This window comes from Haliaeetus albicilla, chromosome 7 (assembly GCF_947461875.1).
Source record: "Haliaeetus albicilla chromosome 7, bHalAlb1.1, whole genome shotgun sequence".
Lineage (NCBI taxonomy): Eukaryota > Metazoa > Chordata > Aves > Accipitriformes > Accipitridae > Haliaeetus > Haliaeetus albicilla.
Genome location: NC_091489.1, coordinates 4,061,109 through 4,085,092, shown reverse-complemented (window position 1 = coordinate 4,085,092; position 23,984 = coordinate 4,061,109). Strand labels below are relative to the sequence as shown.

The 23,984-nt window shown below is 40.4% G+C and overlaps 1 protein-coding gene across 3 annotated transcripts in view; it reads left to right on the top strand.

Annotated features, from left to right (window-relative positions):
• Positions 1-23,984, top strand: part of MAP3K3 (mitogen-activated protein kinase kinase kinase 3) — a 40,618-nt gene that overhangs the window by 6,711 nt on the left and 9,923 nt on the right. For 2 of the 3 annotated variants that reach the window (XM_069786678.1, XM_069786681.1), the window contains exons 2-13: positions 313-434; positions 798-887; positions 3,972-4,012; positions 7,642-7,741; positions 9,078-9,191; positions 12,637-12,757; positions 16,558-16,691; positions 17,388-17,461; positions 19,058-19,125; positions 19,361-19,453; positions 20,305-20,496; positions 22,180-22,328. In XM_069786678.1, the coding sequence (XP_069642779.1) occupies positions 313-434; positions 798-887; positions 3,972-4,012; positions 7,642-7,741; positions 9,078-9,191; positions 12,637-12,757; positions 16,558-16,691; positions 17,388-17,461; positions 19,058-19,125; positions 19,361-19,453; positions 20,305-20,496; positions 22,180-22,328 (1,298 nt within the window). The remainder of the gene's footprint in view (positions 1-312; positions 435-797; positions 888-3,971; positions 4,013-7,641; positions 7,742-9,077; positions 9,192-12,636; positions 12,758-16,557; positions 16,692-17,387; positions 17,462-19,057; positions 19,126-19,360; positions 19,454-20,304; positions 20,497-22,179; positions 22,329-23,984) is intronic. The other variant, XM_069786679.1, reaches the window with a different exon arrangement.

The window sequence follows — 23,984 nt, the reverse complement described above, 5'->3', positions numbered from 1 at the left end:
AATCTGTCCCAAGTTGTGCTGTTTGTTGTGAAGCAATTTGAACAGAACCAGGGGCTGGGGATATTTATTCTGAACCTTACTGTGGCCAAATCATTCTGTAACATTGGACAATGAGTTAAAATTTATCTGTCTATTTACTACTTCATGATAGTAGGTTGAGTTTGGGCTTTTTATGACTAAAAGAAATTACAGTGTATTTGCAAAGATCCTAAAATGAATTGTCTTTCTATGAGCCAGCAAAAAACAAGTACGGAAGTGTTACAGTTGAAATTCACCCAGGAAACTTACTACTAAAATTCTTGTGCATCGCAGATGAACAAGAGGCCTTGAAATCCATCATGAAGGACCTGGTAGCACTCCAGATGAGCCGACGTCACAGACTGACTGGATATGATACCATGAAGAATAAAGACACTGCTCACTCCAACAAACAGGTAATAGGCCATTTAGTGAGTACTTGAAATCATTACCTGGAGGTGGAAGAGACAGAGTAGGTTGACGGTGGGTCTGCTGCCTCTGTTCTGTCTTGTGCTTCTGACTGCTGAAGCATCACAGATGGATTAGCTCCCTGTTCTTGCTTAGGCTGTGTTGCCAACATGGTAGGTTTTTTATTTACTTACCTTTATGGACTAGGGAGGATGCAGTTTTGATAATTTGCAACATTTTAGTATTCTGCCTTCCTCCCACATGTGTTTTTGATGGGGTTTGGTGTGTAGATTAGCTAAAAAGTTTACCAAGTGGTTTTCTGGTTTCACAGTTGTGTTGCCTTTTTTTAAATGACTTTATTATTTTTAAAGAAAAAACACAATGCCAGCAGTCCACCCCTCTTGGGCAGCCCTGCAATAACAAACCAGTGTGCCTCTGCAGTGGAAGACAAAAAAATTCCGGTAAGAAACCTGGCTTCCTATTCAATATTAGCAATTATAAATTAGGAGCATGTTTTAAAGTTGTGTGCAGTGACCTTTATAGAATTCATTTAAGCAGGTGTTGGAGGCCAGGAAAGCTTTTCTTTACTGACTTTGTCATGGTGTAGTGGTATGATGCACTTTTCATTGTAGTGGAAATAGTACTTAAATTCAAAGCAGGGAACTAAGAAGCATAATGATGAAAAGGAAACAAGTATTTCCATTTCTGATGCAAAAGGAGGCCACTTCAGTTTAAAGCTGCATAAAGCAGTCTGTCTGATAATGAACTAATGCTGGTTTCACCTTCACATGATTCAGACTGCATATGAATACAGAGTGAAGATCCTGATAAAAGGTAGTCAAATTGAAGTCAATCCAAGAACAGTGAAGGGGATTGTCTGAAAGGACTGGCTTTAGTGAAACTGTAATAAACCTTGCTTCAGTGAAAAAGGAAACAGCTATTTGCAGGTGTCTGAATAGAGGCAACGTCCTTAGCGGGGAGGATTATCTGGAGTTACCCGGTCCTATGTCACATGAAGATGGGAATGAAACTAATCCTCATTTGGGTATGGGGATGTGAAGTCCATTTTTCCAACAGAAATACTTTTCCCAAGGTAATAAAGTGGCAGGGTCAGTACTTTAAAGTCTCTCTAGGTTCGTTCAGTATTGCTAGAGACTCTTTTTCATAGAGAAAACTACTGCATTGACTTCCTAGTAGAAAGGACAGAATAATATTGCTCTGTCAGTATATGCTGCATGTCATTTTAATGAAATACTTCAATGCAAAAGCAACAATTTCAGTGAAGAATTGTTTGTCCATTACTGTCTTAAAAAATTAAATCAAGTGGCTAGCAGTTAAACTAACATTAACAGGACAAGTTGCCTATATCAGTAAAATAACTCTTTGTGGTTATATTCCTATTACAGGCTTAAGCTTTTTGCAGCAGGCTTTAAAGTTCATGCCTGTCTCTTCCTTATGCTTTGTCTGCTCATAATCTACTTGTTCAGCTGGGATCTGGGATTTCCTCGAATGTGCTGACAAATCCGTAGATGGAGTAGTACGAAATCCTTTCCAAATCACTTTGAAACGTAAATTCAGGGATGTCTTAAACCAAAATCTGTAATCGTTATTTATGATGCTGCATCACAGAACTGGAACGCTAAAGTACTAAACTTGGATTTGATTTCTTACTCATCTCTTAGGACAGTTTATGCAAGTTGCTTTAAAAAGTGTTTTATATAGGTGATAGGTTTGCTGCTTTCAAAGGAAACAAAAACCACTAGATGTTTAACTCCTTTAGGTTCTCTCTGAAATCTAAACACCAAGATCACTTTGAATACCTTTTCTTACATCTTTGAAAAATAGACGCAAATGGCCAGTGTTTGATCCTTTTGGAAAAGTCATCAGGAGGAGCCAAATTTCCCTCCCCCCGCCTTCCCTTTGTTACAGGTTTGAAAGCATGCAGTGGAGTTGAGAAAGATACTGTAGTTTGCTTAGGTACCAGCAAGTTTAAGAAGGGTTTCCACAGAGCCCTGAAGATCTTTGTGTTTTCTAATTTTAACTAACAAGAGCTTTGTCCCTTAGCTGTTTCATGACCTAAAACACATCTTGAGGTCAGAAATTTAATCTGAAAAATTAAGTTCATCCAAACAGTCCTATTTGTTTCCCTTAGACAGGGCTATTTATAATAGTATAGCATTAAAAAAAAAAATCCAGAGCCTGCCTTCCCTGAAAATCCTAATGTAAAAGAATCATTTCTCCATCCATTATGTCTAAGAAACAGCTCTTTCATCAGTAGTTGGCTGGTAGACATCTTTTAAAGTTTATTATTCCTGTGCTGTTTGTTGCATTTTTCCTTTACTGTTCAATTAAAATGAGCTCTCTAGAATTTGCTTAATTTGGGGTTTTTTTCTAGAGTAAGTTCTTTCTCTTCCCACATCTGAGAAAATGCCTTTGGTAAAGTTACGTGTAAATTACTGACCTGCAGATGATCATTGCTCTGATTGGGAAGCTCATTTGTCATGATCAATTCTGTACCTGCAGTATTGCTGCAGGAATACTGTGTACTGGCAGTGATTGCATGGGTCCCTTTGAACTGCATTCTTGACCACTAGGCCTGCCAGATACTTCCTCTAGCTAAAGAGCATTTCCTGGCCACGTTTTTTTGAAGTTCCTAGATGTATGATTGCCTATTGTCTAAGGCTTTCACAGATGGCTTAATCTATTCCAATCACATAAATTGTGCAGCAGAAATTATGGAGTCTTATCAGAGCAGATTTTTTCCCTTTTATTTTTATCTTTGTGACCTAAATTGGGATTTGAACTTTGATCTCCAGAGTTGAAAGTTCAGCATGTTGACTCTTCCATGCCACATAACATCTTCTGAGTTTACAGTGAAATGCACAGGTTGCGTGGTCAGTGCTTTCAGCCATCTGCCAGATACGGATGATGATCCCTTTGCACTTTGAAAGATGACACATAGTTAACTGCTTTGTAATTTCATAGTTTGAGTTTCAGGGGCTGCATTTTTGCAAAAGTGGAGATTTAGTCTGTGTCTTAAAAATAAAGAATGTAGCATATTCCCTGTATCGCTCTCTTTTTTGCCATAGAAGAAAACATGCTTGCTTTGAGAACGCACAAAGAAAATTAGCTTCAGTTCAGATGAATATGCAGTTGGACTCAGTTTCAGATTTCTGCCATGCAGTGTTAAAGATGGATTAATTTTCCTTAAGCTATATTTCAGTGTCCTCTGTTTAAGTGACAGTTAATAAAAATTACAACTTAGTTTTTACCCCTTTCCTTATCTTTCTCCTTCAGCAACTTCTCCATTCCTCATGGTGCTGTGTTCACATCAGCCACTTGTTGTCCACAGGCTGCTTGAGCTTCCATGGAGAAAGTTATCAGACTTATGTTCTGGTTAGCCTTTTGAGGAGTTGATGCCTGCTGCAATCACAAATTGACCTGCTTTGTGTTTGGGCCTTAAAATCATTATATGATCCATTTGTGTGCTTTTTATGTATGCTGGACTTGCATTGTGAACTAACCTTTTGTTCTTTCTTCTGCAGAATGATGTAAGGATAAAGTTTGAACATAACGGCGAAAGACGGTAAGTCTGTCTTCACTACTTTGATTCTTTGCTTAGTAGAATAACTTAGTCATTAGTAAATTAGTTTAAATATTTTGTTAGCTTCACTTTCCTTGTTCCTGAACGAAAAACACACAGTAAAGGCAACAGCAAACAGGTCATACACAACTTGGTTATTTTTAAAAATCAGTGTGGCTTATAACACTTTGCTTTATTTTCGTAGTATCTATTTGTAAGTGAATTGCAGTAATATTAAAAAAGCCGCCAGGCTGAAATAAATTCAACCTGATAGTCTTATTTCAGATATGTTCCCTATTTGTTTCATTTAACTGAAACCAAATGAAACTGATCAAATTAGTGTCATTCTTTTCTAGTTTCTCACTTCCTGATGACCTATCACTATCACTGTCCTGCTGTGACTGAGCAACAGATACAGCAAGGGGAGATTTTTTTTTATTGGTCTAAAAGTTTCCTTGTCATTTCCTTTGATACTTAGTTTGAGACACTTTCTTTTACAAAAAACAGAATTAACTGAATTAGCATTTTCAGTGCTTATAGTATTGTTTCTAATGGATAAAATTGCCTAGACGTTTCAAAGTAGGTTTCAAAGCCCCTTACCTGCCATCAAGCAGGCGTTCTTTGCTGATAAAGCAGATGGCAGAGGATAATTTGTAAAGTCTTCCTCAAATATTGAACTGTTTCATTCACCAAAGTACTACGTGGTGAATTCTGTCGCTAAAAATACTGACTTTTGAGCTTTGAGGAGAAAATTTAAAAGTAATCATAGCTGGTATCTACTGCTGCCTTTGTCAGCCAGATCTTCTCAGCACTCTACTGTGTCACAGGTATTATGTGGACTACAACAGAGCCACTGTGTGACATGTCACAATTTCTTGTGATACCATGTCAGGACAAGGTAACTCGGAAGCAAAATCTTGTCACCACAGTCCTATCATCTTGCATGTCTTCTGTCTGAGTGCATTTAAGATGGCACAGAGCTCAGGGGAGAAGAAAGCTTTTTTTTTCTGAAGTAACCTTAAAATGAAAAGGTTGATTGTGTGTTAGTCTAATTATGCAGTTACGCTTGCCTGAATTCCCCATTCCCAAAGTGGTATGCAGTTACAGACAGCAAGCTTGCACTGAGAATGTGTGTGTGTGTGCTTGGTTTCAGAGGAGCTGCCAGATCTAACCACAAATATTTAAGGTGGTCAGGCAGGAATGGGCTCCTTAAGCCCTGCAGTCCATGATTTTGTGTTAGAAGAGTGCACAGTTTTTAAACTAATAGAATTTGTGGCACCTGAGAACAGCTCTGCTTTTTAATGCATTGAGTGTAGAATGGAAGCCTTTATAAGGGACTTCGGCTCAACTGAGAGCTAAATTACGTTTGTATGGTGCCAGAGTACTGTAATTTCATGGATGGGTTTCTTAGTAATATGTAGAAAATGTTATTGTGGGCTGCTTTTTAACAAGGACAATTATTTCTAAATAGCTGAACGTTGTAGGTCTGGTAGCAAGATGAACCTTTCCTGGGAAGGGGCTAAAGAAGCCAACTAGCGCTAGAGCTATTTAAAACAAAAGCTGCATATCGTGAAAGGATACTGAGTGCTGGTGAAGCAGCCTGGATGGACATTTTGGAAACTAAGTCCTCTATCCAAAGCATGGGTTCAGCAAAAACTCATGTGAGTTTCCCCAGAGGTGATTCAGGGTTTCACTGAGCTCAGAGAGTTACCCCTGTAAGCAAGATGGGTCTTGATTTTCTGTGGTCCATTCAGGTCTTCCAATTTCTGCCTGATGGCAAAATTGTTAAGTGGTGCTAATAATCATGCTTTTTGTGGCAGTATTTCAGCTATGCCAAAGCAGAGTTGTTTCAGATTGCAGTGGCGGGGTAAGCAGCTATCAAAGTGGTCTAATAGCTTGCAGAAGGATGGTGGCTGTCAGCTGTTTGTTTAACTTGACGGTACTGGAGACGCAGTGTGGTCTCGTGGCCCATGGAAGCAGATGGCGAGAAGTCTGGTTGCAGGAGCCCAAAGGCAGGAACAACCAACCATCTGGGCCTTGTGCAGCAGAGAGATGAAAAGCAGGTTTCTGAGCAGTAGATGTCCTTGGTTTGCTAGAATAGTGGGTTGTAAACTGTAGTTCACATCTGAATCCTCCAGTTCTTGACCCAAGATATTTTACTCCCTGATTTTTCTCAAGAGGGTGAAAATAGTCCTTTTCCACACCTATCAAGGTAGCGACTTTCTGAGTACTTGGCAACTTCCTACAGAAGAACATTCCAGCAAAATAAACAGTTTTAGATGCTTTGCTGGAACTTCATATGACTACTTTGCCTAAAACATTAGAGTTTCTATTCCAAGGTAGGCTAAACAGTAATAAAACCAAACAAAAGTATACTGTCATTTTCTGAAAAGCATGCATGTGCCATGGGATTCTGCAGGGTTCCCCTAGGATGGCCGTGCCTGTTGCCATTTTGGATTTCTTAAGGCCGTTTGTGTATGTGAGTCTGAAACTCCTCCCATTCAACTGGCGAGGAGATGGCTGAGTGCTAGAACTGGGGGTTTAGTGTGTCACAAGGTCTGGGCTCAGGTAAAGTGATCAGAATAATTTACATTTGTGCGTATTTTGTGTGTCAGTCAGTGAAGGTGCCCAGAGATGCATTAGATATGAAAAATACTTGTGAGGGAGGAAGCATTAGAGTGTGAGACTGATCTGTCTTATATGAATATTCTGTCTTGGATATCTGCCTTCCGTGAATATTCTGAATTATTGCAAGTCAGCTCTGCCACTGCCATTGCAGCTGAAGACTATTTAAGTTTTGATCTATTTGGCCTCTGTAATTAAAAAAAAAAAAGCAAATTTTTTAAATAAAGCAAGCCGTGAGTGACAAATGGTTGCACAGTTATAGTTAGATTTGACTTCAACTCTTGAGAAAAAGCCCCTGCTGCGTTGCAGAGGATTTGAAGGATAACTGCGGAGACAGTGTAGTGAGTCTGTGATTCAGATGTTTGGAGATGTTTTGAGTTAGGCATGCAGAGGGCTAATGTGGAGCTAACGTCACAGACCACCTTTGGGAAAGGGGGTTTTAAGATTCCATTGTGTCCTCCTGCTGATGCGTTCCCTCAGTTGGTCAGGGCTAACTTTGCTGTGGGAATGTTTGTTGAAACCTTTCAACTGGAACGCGTTTTGGAAATTTTTAGGGAGTGAGTTTTGACTTCAGATACTGGAGTACTTAAACCAAATACTTTTTTGTTCTTTGGGCCTTCTGCAGCTTTTAATTCAACTCTCACTGGATGTATTTGTTTGTATTTTGTGCCTGAGGCAGTATTCTTTAAGCCAAAGTGCATAGGAGATTTGTATCCTGTAATGTGAAAGACATTCATTCAGTAAAGGATACTTTTCTCTCCAGGGACAAAGGCATTCTATTTGAAATATTCATTGAATATTGCATTTTGACAAACCATTTGGAAATGGGCCAGAGATCAAGAATTCCTTGCTAAAATAATTAATATCAATTCAGATTAGAAAGGTTCACTACCTGCTTGAGAATGAAAGGAGAACATTCAAATGTGTTTTTAATGGTTCAGCCATCTCCTTTGATTGCATTATCGAGTATATCTCTGAATTCAATCAGTGGTACTCTTTCATTCCAGAATTATCCCATTTGTCCGTCCCGTGCGCTATGAAGACGTGCAACAGAAAGTGAAAACAGCCTTTGGCCAGCCACTGGACCTCCACTACATGAACAACGAGGTACAAAGCATTGTTATCAGTGCTCTCTCTGGACAACACTTTTTCCCATCCTGAATTCTGTACCCTTAAATTTAATTTTCAGTTTTTCCCTCCAATACAAACCATAGTTGAATCACTCTGCTCCAGAGGAAAACATGCTGATACTGACAAAACATCACACTGATGTGTGTATTGTACAAACATCAGCATCTTGCTTCCTTGTACTGGTATTGTTTGGGAGACTCTCTTGAGGAAGTAAAAAAAGGTATTTGAAGTATTTCGACTGTTGAAAGCAACTATTGCAGGCCAATATATATATATATATATATATATATATATACACACACACACACAGAGTCTGAGGACTGCAGGCAGTCCTAGAGTCGTTTCTTCAGCTGCCCGATAGCAGAGTCAGGGTTGTTTGTGTTGTTTGACTGCTGACCAGCAGCAGCCATCCAGGCATTTGTAACACATTTACCTCCTGCTGGCTGCAACACTTTCTGCTTATCGCCCAGCTATTAAGCAAACAAGGGGAGTTAGAGAACAGGGGAGGCTCTTTGGTATGTGATGCTGTAGGGGGGCTGTGGGCACTGTAGTTGGTAAAAGAGTGTCATGGAGAATAGCATTTGTCTCTGAGGAACTGGGTAGTCTGTGTTAATAATCTGAAGTATTTTGTTGGCTTTCTCACTCTGGACACCATGGCTTTTCCTTGGTTTTTTTTGTTGCGGTGTTGCCCTCCCACCGTTCAGGACTGCATCCCTAATGAGAGAGATGCAAAACCCCGTTCACCAGTACAAGTCGGACAAAAATGAAAGGGGTTCTTCAGTGTTAATAACATTCACGTTTCGAGATGTGAGTGGGCTGTAGAATAGAGGGTGTCTGAGCATAATTTCCTGGGGTCTTACTAGCAAGTTTTAAATTCTTCTTTGATTCCCTCTTTCAGAGTCTTAATCTTCTTCGTATTAGTCTCTATCTGAAACTCAATTTTCACTTGATCGTCAGGTCTGGATTCATAAGTATGCTGAGACAATGTTCTCATCAGGGAGTCAGGGACCTGTCTCTGACTTGTTCTTTGCAAACAAATTCAGGTAGCAATTAGTATTTTTGTGGATGGGGCCTTAGAGAAATTTACATAGGGTCAGCCATTTCTCTGATGGCGTGGGAGGAAAACCTTGTTAAAAAGGACAGTAAGACACTGCTGTAATGAAGATTTGTGGAATAATTCAGCAATCAGAATCCTAACTTGTATTCTGATTTTTTTCTTTTTTTAATGTTTGTTTAAATACCTATTGTGGAAATACACTTACTTTTTCTGTCTTTTCTAATGATTTTTTTTTTCCTGTTCTTTATTTTGCAGCTATCTATTCCTTTGAAAAATCAAGATGACCTGGATAAAGCAGTAGATCTCTTAGACCGAAGCTCTAATGTGAAAAGCCTTAGAATATTATTGCTGTCTCAGGACAGAAACCATGTAGGTAACAACTTCTGTGACTGCAGCAAAATGAAGGTTTTTACCCTTAAGTCTCTGAAACATGATGGTAGCCTTATCTGAGAGTAACAGGGATTAGTAAAATCACTCTTCACAGACACTTTGCTTTGGCTTAGCTATAGGTATCTCTCTCTCTCTTTTTTTTTTTTTTTTTCCCCTGGCTTCAGCAGCTGCTCAGGGACTAAAATATTGCAGCTTTTTAAGCTGTAATATGAAGGCCATTTTATATCAAGTACCCAATGACTGTATTCAGAAAACACTTCATGAGTTTGGTTTCCAGAGAACTTTTTTTACCTTTGATTAATAGCACAGTGTTGAAAGTGCATGTAATTATCTTGCCTTTAAAAAAGCACAGGTTGTCCTTGAAGACAAGCTATTAGCACTTTTTTCCTGGGTGAGAAGCCTGAGGACAGCTCCCAGTGATTTTTCAGTTCTGTAACCTAATGCATTGAATCCAGCCTTACCCTGTAGAAACTAAGTTGCTTTTAGCTAATAATGGTGTATTCACACCTAAGGTGAATTTGATTGTGTCCTGGTTCACTTTCCTATACCACAGGTGGCTGTGGCAGTGAGCATCAATGTAGTTTGCACTTTTCAGCAGAAAAGATCGTAACATGAGAAGCAAGTCTTTAAGTCAAGCTCCCAAAGCTGCCCGTTTTGGACAGTGAATTGAACTGCAAGCTGAAGAGGGCAAAAAGAGTCAGAAGTTTCCCTTATTCCTGATCTGTGACTGGAGAACTTTGCCACTCAACCAATGTCTTTTTTTCAGAATTAAGGTCATATAGCTTTTCAAGTCAGAGACCTTGATAGCTTAGATATTTTATTTGCAAATTACCAAATTCTCTTGAAGAGTGACAGAAAAAGCTGCTCTGTCTTGAAGGCTCTGTTGGTAGTAGCTTGTCAATCTTGAATGTTCATCGCTATTCAAGTTCTGCACGCTGTGAGCTCAAACTCTTGAAATAATCACACATGTAATTCTTGGAACTGTCAGGAGAACGTAAATATACTTCTTGCTATTTTTTAATTTGATAATCCATGTTAATAGAAATACAAAGACCTTCAGGAGTGTTAACAGTCCTTTCCCACATGACTGGATGCCAAAAGCTGGAAAGGTGTAGGAGGGGATGATGCTGTTCCTTGTCCTATGCCCTTTCCCTAAGCATTTGTTACTGGCTCTGAAGACAATACTTGGCAAGAAGGCCTTTGGTCTGACCTAGACTTTGGTCTGACTTTGTTCTGTGTTGTCAGGAAACAGTCTGTAAAAGGTGGCCTGAACTTTTGGTATAACACAGTAAAACAATCCTATTTTACAGCCCTCTATTAACTTCAGTGTCTTCGGACTGCAAACCAGATGTTAAATGATGCTATCTAAACTTTACATAAGCCACCTACAATAAACACTTAGTAATTCTCATCCCTACACCAGCCAGTACTGTGGTGGTGGCCTTTTATTAGCTGTTTTTTCCTCTTTTGCTCAAAGCAGAAACAAACAGCGAAGTCTTCAGTAAGTGCCACTGTTTCCCCCCCTCTCCTTCAACTTCCTCTTCAGCTCTGAGTTGCCTGACAGGAGAGCCCTACACGTGATAAAGCCAAAGCCCACAAGTCTGAAGGAGGTTTCTTGGCTGCATGATCTCATCCCACTGAGGGAGCGGGAAGCATTATTTTTCCTGAAGTACAGGATGCAGATTTTGTTTTGGTTGTGCTCTTTTCTTTTTCTGGGGATGGAAAGGTAATGCCATGGCTTTGGCACAAATATGTATATAAAACAAATTAACTTTACGACAGTAGCTGTGTGACTAGTACTGAGAGCCTGTGTTTGTGAATAGCGTTTATATTCATTTTCTTGTGCCTCTTTGTGGCTCATTTGTGCTTTCTTTTATCAAGCAGCTCACTTCTCTCGTCAGTCCTTTCTTTCTGTTTAGAAACTAATGGGAAGAACTGTTTAAGTTGAACACCTAGAGTACCAAAGCCAGGCTATCCACATAAATGGTGTGACTTCTGCACCCTTTATTCAGCTCCCATGAATCTCTTCATGGCACAGTTTATGTAATTTAAATCAGGCTTCCTCCTTACTCTGTGCAAGGGTAAGTGCTTATTAAATGAGCAACTATTTGATACAATACTTTTTGGATTGTGTGACCTCACACCTTGTTTGTCAGTCGTATTCAAATAGTTTTCAGAAGTCAGAATTAATTTCCTTGGGGTATCTTTGGTTCTGTTCATCTCAATAAAATAAGTTAACATTAATTAAATTCTGTAACACACAAGAAGAAGGGAATATTATATCCTCTTGTAAAACTAGGTACTTTGGGACAAGAAGATTAAAATTGAAAGTGTCCACTAGTATTGAGAACTTGCTTTGACAGGCATAGGATCTCATTTGCTTGGGGGACGTTGGCAATTCACAGTATTTCAAATGTTCAGACCTTAGTGCACCATCCTCAGCTGGTGTCCTGTTCAGTCCCCTGTTAAGAGCCCATGTTCCCTGTATCATTCATGGAGAGAGCACAGAAGTGTCAGCTGCCTGGAGCTGCAGTCTAAATATTTCCAAGTGAGCACTCTCTGGAGTCTGAAGTGGCCTTGCAGTTTCTCATGGCAGAGCTGTGCATAACTGCTGCACAAGGAGGGCAACAGTTCCCCTGGAAGCATCCTACTGCCCTAAACTGCAAAACCACCCTGCAGTTGTTCTTCCTATGAAGCATGCTGGAGTTACCCTTTCTATCTTTCTCAACAAACTGGGGAGAAGTCCTTTGATGTGTCTCCTTTCATTCCTTTTCCTGCTTTGAATGAGATGAAGGCACTGTGGAAAAATGATCTTTAATTAGATTGTGTCTATGTAAGTTCAGGGAAGGATGAATAAAAGCAACACAGCATTCATCTTGGCATCTCCAAACTCTTTGTGCTCTTAAACTCTCTAGGATTTATTTTCACTTAGTCTGAATTGTCAGTTTACTTTTTGAAGATTGTGGGGAGTCAGGTTGCTCTCTTAACTGCTTCTGAAAGAGTGCAAGATTCATAATTTATCTTTGCTGGCCAAGGTGGCTGATAGAAAATGTAGGTTCTTCCATGTTCTGGTCTCAGTGACTGATAGAAGCCCCTTCTTGTTGGTTTCATAGGTAGCTGCTAATGGAAGACAAACATTGAGACTTGTAACTCCTGTATTTGATTTGAGGCTGGAGGGTAGCATGGTCTAGTTGTTCGACTCCTGTTTTACACCATAATTGTAAAGCTTGCTCTTTTGCTGCCTTTATTGTTTGTGTTCTGTGAAGTTAATAAGATTTCAGGCTCTAGAACTGTTTCTCAGCTACTTTCTTGCTACTAAACATTAATGATATTTTTAAAACTGTGGCCAGACTGCTTGAGCTCCTCAGTCTCATTTTTTTTTTCCTTTTTTTTTTATTTTTTGTTATTTTATTTTACCCAACAGACCAGTTCTTCACCCCATTCTGGACTGCCCAAACAAGTCAGGATTAAAACTTCCCAATCTGTGGGGGATGTGAGCACACCCTATCAGCAGCCAGAACCCAGAAGTAGGCATCTGTCTGTCAGTGAGTATTTTTGCCACTTCTGCTTGTCTTTGTTTTGTGAAATGTATCTTTTGGGCCCTAGTGTTTATGGTATAGTGTTTGTGAAAGCCATAAGAAATTGAAAGGTTATTCTAGGACAAGGCAGTTCATTTTCAAAAGCTCTTAATATGTTTACAATAGAATGTTTCAACTACTAAGTTGTTGAACAGCTGAGGAGCTGCTAAAGGGGATGTCCTAAAGCCAGATTCATTGAGGTTAGAAATTTGGAAAGTTTATGTGAGTCCATTAAGCTTTTTATTTAGATTGGCAATTTCAGTTCATGAAACCTAGATTTGATTTTTTTTTTTTTTTTTTATGTTGGGCTTTGGAATCTGTCCTCATTCTGGTAACCAAGCATGTTACTAGTAGCACAGGAATTGCCACTGCATATCCAACCGGTGCCCTACATACTGAGCTCCCTAACCTTTCACTCTCTTAATTACCAGATGAGTAGAGCACAAGGCTAATACCATAGGTGACTGGCACAGCTGCACAAAAGATAATGAGAAAAGTCAGAGTGATATGTACCTTTGTCTTGTTTCCTTTGTGTTTCTCTTAGCTTAGTGAACTCATGTTTAGTGGAAAGGTCCATGTAAGACTCCTGTAATTTTTGACTTCTATCTCTGGTAGATTTGTGTGTGTCATCCCAATTTCTGTGTTACAACCCCCTGTATAACTATGCAGTACTATTTAAATCTGTGGTCAAAGGATGCTTGAAGCTGTTAACTTTTTATATAAAAAAACCCTAAAACATCTGAAACTGCTTCAAAGACTTATGGGCCCAAAACAAAAAAAGTCTGTGGTTTAGAATCTGGCTCCTTGGTGTTAAACTCAGTGAGCAGTGGAAGAGCAGGAAGAAGGTGAGCAATAATAGGGATCTGCAGAATGAAGGCTAGAGCCTTAGATGGTGGTCTGTGTAAATGACTTTTGCTTTAGAAGTGAGAATTGCTAAATTTTGCTGGAACAGAAGCAGGGGATGGCTGTGTTTGTTATAAAAGCTATTTCAGGGCTTGTCAGACCTAATGCTTCAGATGACAGGTGCTGCAAATCACGAGGGCAGTACTAGGAGCTGGGAATGTCAGAGCTGTTTTGTTTCCAAGTTCTAAACCAGCTCCCTCTGTGGAAGAGGAGTGCTTCAGTTTCACTAACTGTGTAAACTTGAGCCATAATCATCACAGAATTTTAGATCAGTATTTCCAAGGCAATCTTAGTGTCAAATAATAAATCCCATTAAACTAGCACAGACAGTCTCCATGTTGGGAGGGTCTAAACCAGAGTCACATCCATGCTGTTCTGACCAAAGGTAATTAGGAGAGTAAGCTCAGTAGAGAAGGACTTGAGAACTAGACCAGTAGTTCTTAATACTAGACTTGTCTAGCAAACCTGCTTGTATGCTGTCTAGAGTCTGCTGATCCCCTTTTGTACAGTTTGCTTTTATGAAGTAGCAAACAAAGTGCTGAAAGCTTGTGAAGTACGTGACTGAAACTGAGACAAAAAGAGTTTTCCCATCCTTTCTAGTTTGAAGTTAATGTGCATAAAAAGAGCAACATTCCTCGGTCCTGTGAAGAAGGCAGCAGTATCCATGCATGTCTGAATAAAACGTTTCTTTTTTCACAGACAAATTCAATGCCAAAAATATTTTATTTTAAAAATATATATCTTTCTCCTTTATTGGCATTCTAAGGTATCCAAATAATGATGCCAAAGCTAACAGACTGTACCGAGTGTCTGTCATGGGTAAACTGTATAGTAATAAGGGGCCCCTTCTGTATCCCAATTGTACAGACTCTTTCCTCTTATCCCAGCTTATGGATGCTTTCTGATTAGCCTGTCATTCATCAATCAAGAAAGCATTGGTTTTATTTTCTGAACGTGTCAAAGTACCAGACTGTTACATTATTAAGAGGTCCAGAAGAGTTCCAGTTCTGTCATGGGTCTGATAGTAATTTGGCAATAGCTCAGTCTTGAAGCAATTTCTTCTTCCTTCTCTTTTCCTATCTTTGATTTGGAAAAGGAATGTACCCCTGTTTTCTAGCACTTCAGGCACAGAGACTTTCCTATTCATACTGTGTTGTGCAATGACAGTCGAAAGCAGCGTTCACCAAAAGTTGTTTGCACGCAGGAGATGTATCTGTGTAGTTCCTGTCTTCTAAAGTGGACAGGCCTCAGGCCTGCTGTCACCAGTTCAGAGGTTTGGAAGTAAAAGATAACTTTTATTTTAAAAAAAAAAAAAAAAAAGTTGCTAAGCATTCTGGCAGCACTTGTGTTTTTTCCACTCACTTCCTTTGATATACATTGATTTAGTGCCGACTTCCTTTTCCTGCCCAGTGATGGTGGCCTTTCCACAATAGCGGCTGGGTCGATGCCAGCAGGATTTGGGCTCCCTTTGGCTAGCCATGGCATTGTATCGGAAAGAGTGAAAGTGTGCTCCCGTGACTCAGTACAGCCCCAAAGCACGCTCGCTTGTTTATCTCCACGCCAGTTGGCTTGTAATGTCACGTGAGCCCTGCAGAGCTACTTGGAAAATCAGGTGGTAGCTCTAAGCAATAGATTATTTTTTTTGCATGTAGTTAACCCCCCCCCATACACTCTAAAGCTATGCCAGCATTAGGGTTTTTTTTTCCTTCTGCAGTCCTCTGAAAGGTGCACGCACAGGTTTTCAGTTAGCTTCTGCCAGTGTTTGCCTTCACTCTTTATTAGAATAACTTCTGTAGAAAATATTTTCCTTGGGAGAGTATTTGCTGATCTTTACCCATCTTTCATAGCACCTGAGTACACACAGTTAATTAAAGACAGCATCATAAAGAGCACAGCTTGAGAGCTGATCTTAAAATGTTGTCTCTGAATTCATGGGTGACCTTGAGTAGATTGGCCGGACCACAGCATGTCTTGGAGCTCACAGTGTGACTTGGTGGGAGCTGCAGGTGGATAGGTCACTGCAAAAAGGGATTTTGTATCTTCCTGTTTCTGAAGTATCATCATCTTTGAGATCTGCAAGGAAAAAAAAGAAATCCTAGGGGTGAAGTTTCTCTCAGTAGGTAGCACAACAGAAACTCTTTAGGTAGTACCATTAACAGATGAGTAAAATGTTTTTCTCATCCTTTGGCCCCTAAATGTACTCTCTGTCCATCTATCTATCTCATCTAATGAACAGAAATTGCAGAATTGACCTCCATGTGTTTTCATCCAAACTAGTCATACAGTTTCATTTTTTACACAGTAAAATGGAAATTTTGGGGTTATTTACAAAGGTAACAGTACTCCCATGTGATACTGAAATTGCTCAGTGTTGGTATAATTAGCTCAGCTGATGATGACTAGCAGGGATTCACGCAAGGTGAATGATACTAGTTGAGGCAAACTTATAATCAAGATAGAAGATCAGTTGTCCTGACAAGTGTTTTGTTTAGTGGAGATTAGCAGTGAAGTGAAGTTCATGTATAAAAAACAGGGATTCCTGGAGTCATCTGCCTTCCTTGAGGTACTGAAATTATGCTTAGAAGATTGAGCAGAAGAGGTTAGAAATAGGTAACTGCTCTGTTAGGAGCTTCACCAATAATCCTGTAGTGTCTAAAATGACAGTACAGGTCCTCACTGAACGATTTACTTTTTGACATGGCACCTCCTGGTTCCATTCCTGTCCAGACTGCAAGGTTGACTCCAGAGTTGCTGTGATCATAGAGGTCTAGCATTAGAGGTGAATATTTGGATTTTGTGTACATGTATGTGCAGTCTCATTTCAGTAAGCATAAATATAAAAAATGTCCTTCTTTCTGGCCCAGGTTCCCAGAACACAGGCCGAAGTTCACCACCTCCTGGGTATGTTCCAGAGAGGCAACAGCGCATTGCTCGGCAGGGTTCCTACACCAGCATAAATAGCGAAGGCGAATTCATCCCAGAAACCAATGAACAGTGTGTAAGTATGAGCAGTAGGGTGAAAAAAAAGTAAGTCCACCTGTTAAGGAACTCTCTGCTGCTCTCTGGGCCTTCTTTTTCACTCCAGAATATTCACTAGCTGTAGTTGCAGTGGCACCTACTAGTACTGCTTTGTTCATTTAAACTTTGCTTCAAACTTGTTCGTAGTTGTGTAAGTTCAAAGCCTTTGTTGGACTGCCAGAAGCAGTTACCACGCATATTGGGCATTCTCTCTCCACCTCCGAATGAGTGATTTTGGTGCACGTTACACATGTATGCTTAGGTTTCCTATTACCAGGTTCGTGTGACCCTCTTGCATTTGAAACTGATCTCTCCATTCAAAAAAGTAGGAAGTAAGGCCAAAGGGCGACTTGCAGGTGGAGGCAGCAATGCAGTAGCACCAACAGAAACACTGTTCCTGAAGTCAGCTGGGATCAAAATGCAGCACAAGGGTGACTTAAACTTTCATTTTTCACAGCAGAGTCCTTCGACACCTAAAGCAACATCTCAGATTTGATATGTTCTTAACAGTTTCTGTGGGAGATAAAGGAAAAATGTACATTCTAAATAGCTTTAGACTCCCCTCTTCACCTGGACGTCCTCCAGGCAAGCAGTATTGGACTCTGATCCTCTTGCACAGCCTCTTTCAGGCATTAGACTGAACTGATGTTGCCATGTGATTTCTTCTGCATTGCAGATGCTGGACCCTTTAAGCAGTGCTGAAAACTCGGTGTCAGGAAGCTGTCAGTCCTTGGACAGGTCAGCAGACAGGTATAAATGTACAAGCTGGTAGGAACTTATGTGCTCAAATTGAAATGCCAGTTGTACTTATGCAAAAGTTTTCCATGTCATAAATTTTCTTGGAGAGAAAGAGGAACTTATTTCCTACCTATATCCCAATATATTTCTTCAAGAGAATTAACTATGTCTTAAGGCTGTTTTATTTTCTGGCAAAACCATACGCCAACAAACTGGTGCTTCAGTAGCTGTATGTTATAAATACAAAGTTCTAAAGCGTGCCATCTGTGTGGAGCCTAGACTCTAAGAACATCTGGCTGCAGGGTATTTAAATCTCTTTTAGACAAGGCTCTACTTGTTCGTTTAAAAAAAAAAAAAAACAACCCATTCTAAGCTTACAGAAATATATCATTACACTAGTTTCCCATGTCCTGCAAGATATAATATTAATTCCAAAGGTAAATAGAGGGGCTTTTCCTTTGGTGAAGATTTTGTCGTAGTCTGATGCTCTAGATATTTTTCTTCCCTTTCTTTGCTGTTGGTGTTGCTTGAGGTGTTGGTGGGCACTCATAGGTCCTATTAACTTGAATAGCAACTATGGCTTCCCAGCACCTGTAATATTGTGCTTCAGCATGTTTTTAAGATTCCAACAAGCTGATTCCTCTATGCTTTTATGTCAAGCACTTGAGGCTTGGTTTTGTAGCCAGTTACTTCCTCCGGCTGTCACAAGGGAGTCACAAGGACGCACTTACAGTTAACCTGTGTGAATGCATGCATTCCTTTGGGGGTGAGGATTGCTAATTTGTTACCTGTCCTCTCCCCTTTCCCTGCCCTAAGTGGAGGACGGGGGGGGGGGAAGAAGCCTTCCCAGTTATTCCTTGTAGGAGTGGGCATCATCTGGGGAAGCTGTTGTTCTTTGTGTAGTAGGAAAGGAATCTCATTTGAGAGTCTGAAAGCTGTATGAGGCTCGCTCCATTTACACTGGTTAACAAAAAAAAAAAAGTGCAAATAATATGGCTTTGGCACAGATTGAGTTCATGTAATCTCTTAAGAGAGATGTTAAAGGCCTTCTGCCAAACAAGGGGCCATACTTAGGCTTGCCGGAGGAGCCCTGCTTAACTGGGGAGAAACGCAAGGGATCAGTGTTAAAAGCAATGTTCATGTTTATGCTCATCTGCTGCTGGTAGAGAGGAAAGTGCACAGAAGCTTTCATGAGAGGAGCTCTTACCGCTCATGGTAAACTACTTAGGACAGTGGTCCCCATTCTCTACTGCCCTGTGAGCAACGTGCTGCAAGTGGTACCCAGTTCTGCTCTTCCTCTTAGCCTTGATTTTAACCTTCCACTTCACATGGCTGAAGGAAGCACACTGTCTCAAACCAGAGGTTGGGGAACCTCTGAATAAGTGCCACAAGCTGAACAGAAAGGATGACTGCCCACATTGGGAAATAGTTGGTTAGCTGGGACTTAGCCTGACTTCAGCTTTGTAGATGTAGCATGAAATTATTGCAGGGACGTGGATTTGAGAATCACCATTACTGATGTATAAATACATTAGCTTGTATTTAAAGTCCTTGTAGGTTTCACTCCAGTAGATAGCAAAACTTACTCTTCCCTTCTTTCTTTAATAGTCCTTCTTTTCGGAAGTCAAGGATGTCAAGGGCACAAAGCTTTCCTGATAATAGACAGGAGTTCTCAGGTATGTCAGTGTCCAGTATAAAGATTATTTGATCCAGACATTTTCTGCTGTTTGCTGGCTATCCTCCATGCTTGCTGGGATTGTATAAATAGAAGAACTGGGGATACATTGATTGAAAAGTTATGAAGTTATTTATTACCTCTTCCTAAAACCCACTGTTGTTACAGGAAAATTCTGTCATTAGAACATATACTTTTTGAAAGAGCCTCAGTTCTCTCTTTGCATCTCCTTCCAGACCGTGAGAATCAGATCTATGACAAAGCGGGGAAAGGTGGGACTTACCCTCGGCGCTACAATGTCTCCATGCAACACAAAGACTACAACGATGGTGAGTTGTTTTCAGACCTTCAATTCCAGGCTTGAAAAAGCAGGTGAGGCAATGGCAAACTCCATGGGTGAGCGTAACTCCTAGCTGAAGAGTCTGGAATTGCCCTGGTCCTTGCAGTTAGTGCCAGAGTTAATGCTACCATGCATGATGCCACATTTTCATAGCATTCCACGACAGCTGTTTGTAATTCTTTGTTTACTTTGTCCTTTTGGGGGATATCCAGGCTGATCAGTGACTGCTAGGGTTGAGCAGTGGACATAGTTATTATTAGCCTTGGTCATATATAGCGGGTTGCTACCTCGGGGTTTTGTTACGCTTTGCTAATTCACAATGCAAACTTGCTTCTGGGTCTTCTAAATATACCAGTGACTTAAAGAATCACATCTCTGCTCATCAGATGGCTTTATGCAAATTAATTTCTCAATGTTTCATAAGAGGTACAAGTTGTCGTAATCTTTGTTTTATGGTTTTTATTTGCAAGTCCAGGCACGTTATCTAGAAAGTCATTCTGTCTGTGTAGTTGTTAACAAGCCTCAGAGCTTGTGTGGTAGCCTGTAAACCAGATTTTTGCTTTGGAAGGCAAGCTTAGATCTTGCACTACTGCACTGAGGGCATTGCAAAGTGTTCTCTCCCTTCTACTTTGGGAATGATCCAAAGCTGTACTGAACTCAAGCAGCATCAGCCGTGAGCTGTTATATTTTTGCATCTTGTCTGCTTGGCGGTAGATTCTACTCCATGGGAACAGACCAGAATACATTTTTTTTTCCTCTCCCTTCTCTTCGTTGCTCAACCTCCAGCCATCACCTTCCACTTGTAAGCATGTTATTTAAAAATTTTACTTTTTTCTCCAGGCCGGAGGACATTTCCCCGGATACGGCGTCACCAAGGGAATCTTTTCACCTTGGTCCCTTCAAGTCGTTCCTTAAGCACCAACGGAGAAAACCTGGGCCTGGCATTGCAGTACCTGGACCCCCGGGGGCGCCTGCGGAGTGCTGACAGTGAAAATGCCCTTGGTGTCCAGGAGAGGAACATTCCCACCAAATGTGAGCAGTCACCCTGATGATAACTGGGGAAAAGCCTCCTGGGGTTATGGGCAAGAAAGGCTTTTAGAGATGAACTCCGGACCAAATATATTACCATAGCTTGATTTTTAACAAGCCATTCAAAACCACATAATTACATGGCTGTGTTTTGAGACCAGTCTGTCTCACCTAAAAGAGAGGTCCTCTTTTTCTTTTAAGAATATGTAGCCTTGCACTGGGAGCTGGCCTTTCCTTTAGAAAGCATTAGAAATTCAGCTAAGAAGTAAAAAAACCTTTAAGCTGATTGGATCTAGATGATCTACAGGGTTCTTAAAACAGTCAGACAAGCTTGTTTATTTTCTTGATACATTCATGTTTGTAGTCAGGCTTGTGGATTACAGTTATTTCACTAGTTAAGGGCGATATATATTTCACTTGCTCCTTAGTAGAAAGATTTACTTCTGTATTAATCGCATCCCTGAGTTGCTTTTTGGGCAACTTTATATTATAAAAAAAAGAAATGGAACCTAAATCATTACTGATGAACTTCAGATATCCCATACAGTAACCTAAGGATCAAAATGAAGACATTAATGCAGCAGAGTAAGCAACACACTAAAACACTGACTGGCAGTAAATCTGATTAAATTAGACATGGCAAAGCTAATCTCTCAACTCTTCTGTATTTTCACACTGTCCAGATGGCTGGTTCCTGTCTTTGTTTTTAGAGTTTCTCGTTAGATACAGCGTAATTGGATGCACTGCACTCCATGAGTCTGGTAGTGTCGTTTTCAAAGTTAGAGCTAAAGCACTGGTCTTTGAGTAATACGCTTTGGCATTAAGTGCAGTCTGGAAAACTGGGCTCAGGTGTTAAATCTCTGGGTCAGGAGACTGCTGCTTGTGCAATGTGCTCGCCAGTGCAGTAGAACAATGAGAACTCATAATTCCCTGCTGACGTAACCTCCTGCTGGGATATTGGAGGTGGCTGCTTTAGCTGGTTCTCATGTGTATTTTTATTAGAGCCTGATTGTTCAGCAGGTAAAGAAGATAACCCGCACTGTGCTTACATTATTGCCCCTACCTTATCACTGTCTAGTAGGGACATGATGTAGGGAATTGATGACTTCTAATTTCTCTGCTGTAGAGATAGCCTTGCAGTGAAATCCTTCCCCCAGGAGAAGGAACCCCAAACTAACCAATGGTTGGCAAAGAACTCAGAATTGATGTCCTTCAAGTTGCCCCAGAAGCTTAACAGTCATTCCTAGCTGGGTGGGATTGATTTAGCAAGGCTGATCCAGCTCTTCTTCATCTAATGCACGTAGTAACTACAGATCAAGGGTTGGAAGATGCTGTTTAATTGCTACGCCATCTCTTAAGATAGCGATGTTGTAGAATCCACCCTGCTGGTGGAATGAAATTTCATCAACCTCATCGAATAACTTGTCTGTAGTATATCTTTGCAAAATGTTTTCTGGTTTCATTTTAATGGGACACCAGTCAGCAGGGCCTGAGAGTCTGAATGGTTGGATTCTGTTCAGAGAGCTGCCACTAACTCCCTTATACTGGGAGAGTGCTTCGTGTCTGTTTCTTCAACCGCAAGATACCTGTTTCAATCCCAGTATGATGAAGATTGATCTTTGAAAAGATCACAATTATCTTTAAATAGTATCATGAGAAGAGAAATTATTACTGTTCCTTTTTTAGCTCCGAGTGCTCCAATAAACTGGCGACGAGGAAAACTGCTGGGCCAGGGTGCCTTTGGTCGTGTGTATTTGTGCTATGATGTGGACACGGGCAGAGAGCTTGCAGCTAAGCAGGTCCAGTTTGATCCAGAGAGTCCTGAAACAAGCAAGGTAATTCTCATTGCAGCTTCTAAAATTCTGTAAGATCCTGTAAAGTGCCTGTATCTGTCCTTGAACGCTGGCATCTTATTTAGTTTATACTAGGGTTTCCAGTCATGTGGAGAGGAATAGGAGTCATTTAAAAATTACTTTTCCGTATTATTAACTTCAGCCTGAAACTAAAATCCATTTTCTGGCTTCATTTTTGGCTCTCCTTTCTCAGCTTTTTGGTTTGTTGCCAGGTTACTTGAGGAATACTAGACTGCCCTGTGTTCCTGGTTAGACATGGATGTGAATGAAACTAAACCCAGAAAGAGTAGGACTTTTTTCTTCTTTAAACAAAAAAAGCTGCGTGCACTTGCAAAACCCACTTTCTGGGCTTATATAGTAGGCCCTGTATCAAGTGTATTAATTACTGGTTTCCACTTCTGAATTCTCCCTGTCGTCAAAATAAACCGACCTGTGGTGTGTAAATTAATCAAGAACAGTGATGTGACGACACATGAGAAACAGTGGAGATGGGAAGGGGCACCTTGAAATTATAGGATAACAGAAGACTGCCTGCACAGTGAATACAGCTAGAATGGTTGTAAGGTTCTTTGCTAGTGTTTTAACAATGTACCAGTTTCCCAACATTGAACAAATTCACTTTGAGCTGGAATAACTGATCTGTGAAGATTTAATTATTCTAATTTTATATGGGATATTGGTGCCAAGATATGCCCTAACTTGGTAAGTTCTAAGTTATACCATGTCTCTGCTATAAATCAGACAGCTAACTCTGAGCCAAGGAAGAACAGGCTGGAACGTATTTTGAAGGCACTGAAACTCCAAGCCTTAAACTATCAGTTGGCCCGATTAAGCAACTTCCTCTGGTTCCATGCATCTCTGCAGCAGCCAGGTCCTTGCTCTTGAGGAGCTGCGTCCTCTCCCAGAGCAAGAGAAGTGAACCTGGCACCTTCCAGTGGCAGGAATGGAGAGAGTTAAGTGAAGACTAATTTGGGGGAAACCATCATTCCTTTTTCCATAAACCCTCGTGCTCAAGTACCTTTGATGTTCCTCCTGTTCATTCCCTGGATTCAGCAAGAACCTGATACTTTTTGTGGGCAACAGACATCTCTGATTCAGTTTGAAATTGTTGGATAGCCTTTTTGTCTTTGCACTATGATACCCTGTTGTCTGTGGCAAGAATAAAGCAGAGAATCAGTTTCATGTGCATAGCTGCAGATTTTTTGAAGTAAATGAGAGGAAGCCATTTCTAAGGTTGATTAAAGTAAAATCATGAGCGTCAGTCAGAACAGGACTGGGTGACAAAAGAAGTTTAGGAACTCTTAGCCCCTGTAGTCCTGCTCTCTAGTGGGTTGAGGTTCCTACAGAAAGATTTCTAGCAATTCTGCAACTGCGTATTCAGAGCTTTTTCATAATTGAAATTAACACTCGCTGCCCTCAGCTTAATGGTGAGAAGTAAGGTTATATCTGTGTTGTGTGTGAAGAATGCTTTCAACCAACTTGGGTAAAGCCATGCAGCTGACAGAATCAAGGCAAGAAAAAGTTTTTCTGGTACTAAATCCATATATAATACTGCCTGTGTTCTATCAAAGCTTCTGCACCAGTACTTACCTGCCTGTTACACAGTAAGGATTAACATGAGGCATTGGTAATGTTTGC